The 6,962-nt window shown below is 39.5% G+C and overlaps 1 protein-coding gene across 2 annotated transcripts in view; it reads right to left on the bottom strand.

Moving 5' to 3' along the window:
• Positions 1-494: 494 nt before the first annotated feature.
• LOC115799516 (cadherin-12-like) overlaps positions 495-6,962 on the bottom strand; it is a 104,473-nt gene continuing 98,005 nt past the window's right edge. For both annotated transcript variants that reach the window (XM_030756730.1, XM_030756731.1), the window contains 2 exons: positions 5,893-6,144; positions 495-1,825 (listed from right to left, as the gene is read on the bottom strand). In XM_030756730.1, the coding sequence (XP_030612590.1) occupies positions 1,314-1,825; positions 5,893-6,144 (764 nt within the window). In that variant the 3' untranslated portion in view covers positions 495-1,313. The remainder of the gene's footprint in view (positions 1,826-5,892; positions 6,145-6,962) is intronic.

Genomic DNA, 6,962 nt, shown 5'->3' with positions numbered 1-6,962 from the left:
CTGTTGTAGCTCCTTGTAAAGCGCCATCACAGTAATCCGGAGCCAGAACTGACCCTAATTAAACAAGAAGGCAAGGAGCTAATTTATCAGCTAATGCTAGCAAGCTTGGTTCGGTTAAACCTATATATTGTATAGGTGCAATACACACACACACACACACACAGACCCAGGTATCTGTGCTAATACCTGCTAATTAGTGCTACATAAGAGACAGATATACTGGAGCAAAACTGTAACAAAGACTTCTTGGATGGTCTGTTAGTATTATTACACAGTGAGCCATGCCATTCAAATATTTTCATTAAAATTATTTTAATGCACCCAAAAGTCATTTCCTGCATTTTTAAAACATTTTTTATTTAAAATACTGTTTTAAAATTCAACAATTTTCACTCAATGTACTGATCAACTGCTATGGTCCATTCATACTACTCATAGTTCATCATAAATCAGACAGTATAATTTTAACGAGTGATAAATAGTAATAAATAGATGGAGAGGATTCTGTCCAAGTGTGGTTTATTTAACAAAACAGTGCTTACATGACTCAACTGCAGTATTTAGCCCTAATTTTTCTTTCTTTTTTTTTTCCTTTTTTTTTTTTACAACTCTAGTACAAGTCTATTCACAGGACCCACTTAACAGAAACATACATTTTCATGTGGGCCTTGATTAATTACAAAATCCTCAAGTGTCTCCAAAAATAAAAATACAGATTGATGACTGAGAGATAAATAGATAAATACACAAAAAATCTAATCAAATTCAATCAGCCAATAAATAAATAGAACAATAAATAATATTCAAAACATCTTTGGCCAAACTTGGGCCACCTCATTGTCCCCACAGAGTTACCACAGGCCTTGCTAGATGCCTCTGCCAGTCAGAACACAGTGCTGACTGAATTTATGGATGGGGCTCAAAAGAACATAACTGGAGATGTGGCATGAAATAGCAAGTGAAAGAACAATTATATTGAGGCACTTTAAAGGATGTTCTAGGAAATCGCAACATTTCCGTGTGTATGCGTGTTCCCCAAGAGGAAATGAAACGTAAAAGAAACATTCGCCCGAAAGGAAATTAAATGGCTGCTTTGCTCATCTACTTATGTTATCATACGTTCTTTCATTTTTTTTTTTTTTTTTTTTAACCATTTTGGAACTGAGCATAGTAAAGCACCAATGAAATAGAAAACAGTGAGCTGAAAAAAAGAAAAAAAAAGAAAAGCAAACAGATGGGAAGAAAGTAATGATAAAATATTTGAGCCAACCAAAATAATGTTACATATTCGCTTTTTGAGTCTGTGAATAACATCAATGTGTGTTCTCTGTGGTTGCTGAGTTCGACTGAGTTTCTGACTGTTCCCCAAAAATCCCTGCCAGTGTCTTAAAGCGGGGCCCCCAGTCACTGAGGTAATCATAGTCTTCCTCGAGGTCTATTGGGACGGACTCAATGGAGCTTAGTGACTCGGCTACAGAGCCATCTCCTTCATAAGCATATGTAGCTAAAGAGTCGTAGGGTGGGGCCGAGTTGTCCGTGTCATGCTCTTTCAGACGCTGGTTGATGAAGTCTCGGATGTCTGCGCTGTCCTGGGAGACAGGTGGCTTGGGACCTCTTTTCATCTCAGGCTTGACATCCCTGCGAAACAGGTTCTCTTTGACAACCTTGGGATTGCGAAGTGTCCCCATGTCAAATGCGTGCGTGTCCTCTTCTCCCCCTCCTTCATCATCGTAGTGAATCACATTATCCCGGATGTCCTCCTTGGATGACATGAGGGTTTCCTTCTTCTTCTGCCGTCGTAATCCCACATAGAGGACCACAATAACTGAGGGAACAAATCAAGACATTTGCGCATTAGATTTCCTTTGAAAATTCAGATTATTCAACCCTTATTTGTGAGAAAAATAGATCCTATACAATTTACTGGACTGGATGGATAGAAGGGTATATACATATACACTATACATATACTGTACACAGTGTGGTTCAAAGTTGTTTTTTTTTTTTTGTATTTTGGTTTTAAAAAAACAAAGAGAACAGAAACAGAAAACTAATGAATCATCGTGCTAACATATGAAACAGAGATGGTGAGCATACTAGCAAAGAACACCCGTGTAGTCATTAGCTCCTCAAAGTGCATCTAGTATGACTCTAGACTCTTAACTCCCATTCAAATATAAGCTATACTGTATTTTATGCTACCCATGAACAAAAACAGGTACTAACATAGAGCACAGGAACAACAGCTGTAAGAATGGAGGGGGAAAAAAAATCCAGTCTCCCTGTTATCATCATCATCATCATTGTCATTTGTTGTCTAGACATCTGACCTACAAATCAATGCCTTCTTTTGCTTTGGTGTCTCTAAGAATAAGATGTCCTAACTGCAATACATACTTAAAAAAAGCTGCAAACATTGTTGGGAGTGAAAATGTACCACTGACAATATACCCAAAGCAACATTTTATTGTTTTTGCACACAAACCATCAGAGATCGCTCAAGGTGCTGCATATTTTAGACACTATAGTACAGCAATGTTATTTTCAGCACAGTAAATTTTCTACTCTCTCTTCACTCCTGTCAGTGCAATCTGTCTCTCTGTGTCTGTCTCCCCCTGTGTCCCCTTCTCAGCCTATTCATTGAAAACTGCAGTAAAATATGTTTTTTCCTATGGGTTTTTAATATACAGTTGAATCTAGAAGCAAGAGCAATGGGCAGGAAAAAGTGAAATCATTCAAATGAAAGATTCCAATAAATACATTCAGAATGAAAAAAGCCCTGACTAGGTCTCCTCTTTTCAACCTCTCTGTATCTTACTTCCTTTCTCCCTTCCCTTCACTCTCAAGTGATTTTTATCTACCTTTGAGTGGTGTGACAGCTCCCCCTAGTGGCACATTTGTAGACTTTAACAACAGACGGTTATTATGGTGCACACTGTTTGAACACATCTTGGGTGCAGCCAATCCACATCAGTTTGGGGAAAAATAGCAATGCAGATGAACGACTGCTTTGTTGAATTTTGCCTCATCATTTTTCCCTCACAGGACAAGTGGGTCATCCTTACAAATGCTACATAGAAACTAAGTGGCTCTATGGAAATGTTCTCAGTGGGAGTGCTGATTTTCTCTGCCTCTTTCCTTCTCAGGGACAGCATGACAGTTTGGCATCAGCCTTAGCCTTGGGGGTGGGTCGACTTGAAGCTTTGAAGACATTCATCTCAAATGAAGTGAGCACACCGACACAGCTCTACAGCACAGTGACGCAATCGGCTGTGTGCTTTTATGTTCAATCACATATAAAACAATGGCACTGAGGCTGATGTTTCACATGAATACATTCATGAGGGTAATGAAAAGGGATTAATGATTAGGCCTAGCTGGAATTTAACAGTGGATTCTTTGTGCATCATAAATTAGGAGGAAATTGAGAAAAGTAAATACAGCTAAATTCAAAGGTCATGGCTACCCTTGACTTCCAGTATAAAATGAGGTCTTCTTTAACAATCGACCATCCCGCATTTATAAGTCAGAAAATTATGCCATAAACCTACATTTACTTCCTCCCAGCTATGCAAATGAGTTCAGGAATTAATAGCAGAGAATTAAGAAGGAGTTTTACAACCATGACCTTGTGGGAAATGTAAAAGCTGTAGCTTCTGAAACAGCCACAGGGCAGCAAGATTGGATTTAGTTTATAGAGCCAAGTGACCCTCCCTCCAGTCTTTAACATCTCACTGAATGACAATATTCTTATGGGTATGATAATTAACTGCAGACACTCCTGGAGAGATGCCAGCCAAACTCTGATGGTCAACTCAGCCCGTTTGGGGACCCAGGTATTGCCAGACATTTGTGTGTGAATCTATTCTCACAGGAAAATGCTGGCTGGTATCACAAGCCAAGAATCAATTTAGTTCTTTGGCTAACTTCAGATCACAATTTGTGGTTAGATCTGTTAGATGACATTAAAGACTGGTGACATCGACAGTTTGAAAACAGCAGCTGCAGACAGAGGTTCATGGAAAAGAATTTCTAAATGAGCCATTGACACCAAGGGGTGCAGAACCCATGGAAATTAAGAAGAGGTCACAATTTGGCTACCAAAAACTCTGGAATTCCAAAATTTCTCCTCAACTTTAGAAACTGCAGTAAAAGAATAGCTGTAGAATGGAAATGTCAGTGGTTTGATATTTCATAAAATGTCAGTCCCTGCCCCCCTCACTCCACTCACCCCACTCACCCCCTTCTCCTCCCAATCCTCCTCAGAAGTTAGAAAAGATCAATATTCCTCCTGAAGTCTTTTTGTCCCTGTCAGATTGCCAGGTAAACACTGAAGTCTCCAGACTGTCACTGAAAGGGTCCAGCACCTTAACTCCAGTAAAACTGGACAGTGCATTTTTTTATACTTTCATACAACTTAAAGATCAAGTATGTAAAATCTCACCACTGACTGTCAGTGGATCACAGTCAGCGGAGTTCTGTTTTCTTACCCCTCCCAATTCAAGTGTGTAATCCTTGCTACGGTGGCCTCTGTAGGACAAATAACTCTGGCCACCATTCATCTGTGATGGGTGTAGGCTGTCATTATTCCAGGTGTCAACGCCTGTTTACGCTGATGTTGGGAAACTTGGTGAAAGGAGTCCGATACAAACCAATGAGTCAGTGGAGCTCACTTCTGTCCAATGATAGCGATACTGAGGTGAGTTTTTGTGGATATCCGGAAGAGTATCCTGTCAGTAAGCACTGTTCCTTTTGCCAATGTTGGCTGCTATTAGCCTCTGTTAGCTGCTGTTAGTCGGCATTAGTGAAACTTTCTTTGAATTGGATCTAACATTGTTGGACTTTGACTGTAAATGAGCTCTTATACGATGTGAGAATGTAATCAAACTGTTTATTAGAGGGAACATGTGATTTTTACAACTCTCCAGCCTAACATTAGCTGGCATAATGTCAGCTGTTGTTGTTGTTGTTTAGCCAGCTTGTTGTCAGCTGTCCAGAGATGGGAGGGTCACACGTTTAATCTGCTGGCAATAAGTAATTGTGACAATATCAGGAATAAATAAGCATGTTTATGCACATTTTTGTGTGTTAGAGTGTGACTTCAGTTCAACCGAAGAGACTTGAGATGAAGAGGGAGAGGGCACTTTATCCAAATGCTGGTCATGTTATCTCTTTCCTTCACATCTACAAGTTCTCTTCTCCTCTGCCTTTGGCGTACTACGTACATGGTCAGTCTCTAGCTACATACATAAAACAAGGCTGCTGGGGGGCTTCAGTCATGAGGTAGTAATCTCTGGCTCTCTTTCACAGTGTGTCTTTTGTCTTGTGTCCCTCCCCTCACCCCCAACTGGTTGTGGCAGATGACTGCCCCTCCCTAAGCCTGGTTCTGCAGGAGGTTTCTTCCTGCTAAAAGGGAGTTTTTTCCTTCCCACTGTCTTCAAGTTCTAGCTCATAGGGGGGTGTTTGATTGTTATGGTTGTCTCTGTATTATTGTTTATTCTTTACCTTACAAATATAAAGTGCCTTGAGGCAACTGGCACAATATAAATAAAATTGAATGGAACTGAAAGGAGTCTGAAAATAAGTGAGAAAGCAGTCAAACTTTGAAAGGCCTTCAGAAAGCCTGGAGAACTCTTACTCAAGAACGCATTAAAAAAAATGATAAAGTCTGACTTCTTGGAAGCACAATATAAAGAAATGAGGGGTGACTCAAGACTTCTGCGCAGTATTGCATACTTTGTATACAGAGCAACATTAGTAGTCCCTGAATCCTCCTGAAATCACAACGTATTTTATACAATTAAAAAGACTACTGAGTATAACTGCCATAAATATAGTCATATCACACACAGTTTGGAGGTTTTAAGTTTGAGAATGAATTCAGAATCTCACCGAGCAGGATGATGATACACAGAAGTATAGCAATCAGCGCTCCTGTGCTAAGACCCACAGGAAGAAAAATGGCCTCTGCACTGCAAGTTAGCAGTGACCCATCCGATTCACAGCCACACACACGGATGGTCAGCGTGCTTGTGCTGCTTCTGGGAGGGTAGCCATTATCTTCAATCACCACAGGGAGGAAGTAGATCTCCTGTAGACGCCGTCGGAAGCCGCTCCGCTTTGTCATGATTCCGGCTGTGTTATCTAGAAGGAAGACGAGAAAAGTTCATCAAATGCACAAAGATATTCAGTCATCGATTCTTTGAAAATATGTCTTGAATTTAGTCTTGGATTAAAGAGATATTTTATATATATATATATTTTTTTTTTTTAATGGAAAGGTCTGAAGTGATGCTGCATCTACTTATTCCTTGATCTGTGCAGGTTAGAAAGTTCTGACCAAAGTAAAAGAAAATATTCCTCCAAGTATAACCTCACATCAATCACACAATCCTCTGAGCTGAATTACAACTCTCGACATCCAAGTAGGAGAGACTAAATTTTTCCATGTCTGATAGCTCTTTATGTTTGATATCAGATCCTCTCAATTTGTTTCTCCGAGTGAGACGAGAAACTGCAGCATATCAAAGACCTGTCTTATCAAAGCTCTCACTATTTTACAAAACTTGTTTTAAAGTTGTTAGAGCCGGGCCACACCCAAAACATTGTCCCATGAAACACTGCACAGGGTTTTCTTTCTAACTGCACTCAGAAGTGTTTGTATCTTTTGTTTTACAGGTAGCAGCTAATTATATATATTATAAATAATGGAGGGTCCAGGCTGATTTGCTGACCTCTGTGAACACAAATGGGATTTGTGTGATACCAGGAATGACAAATGTAAACTTTTACTTGCGCAGTGAAGGTTCAAAATGTTTTAAATTGTGATAAAAAAAAAAACAAAAACATTCTGCTATTTTTGCACATAATATTATTATCAATTACTTTGTTAAAGTAATTGCCTCTATAGGCTGTTTATATAGTACCCGTTGCATTAAGACAAGTCTCATCATTTGAGACTT

Source organism: Archocentrus centrarchus, chromosome 20 (genome assembly GCF_007364275.1).
Source record: "Archocentrus centrarchus isolate MPI-CPG fArcCen1 chromosome 20, fArcCen1, whole genome shotgun sequence".
Lineage (NCBI taxonomy): Eukaryota > Metazoa > Chordata > Actinopteri > Cichliformes > Cichlidae > Archocentrus > Archocentrus centrarchus.
Note: the sequence above shows the minus strand (reverse complement) of the source record. Positions and strands in the feature narration are given on the sequence as shown.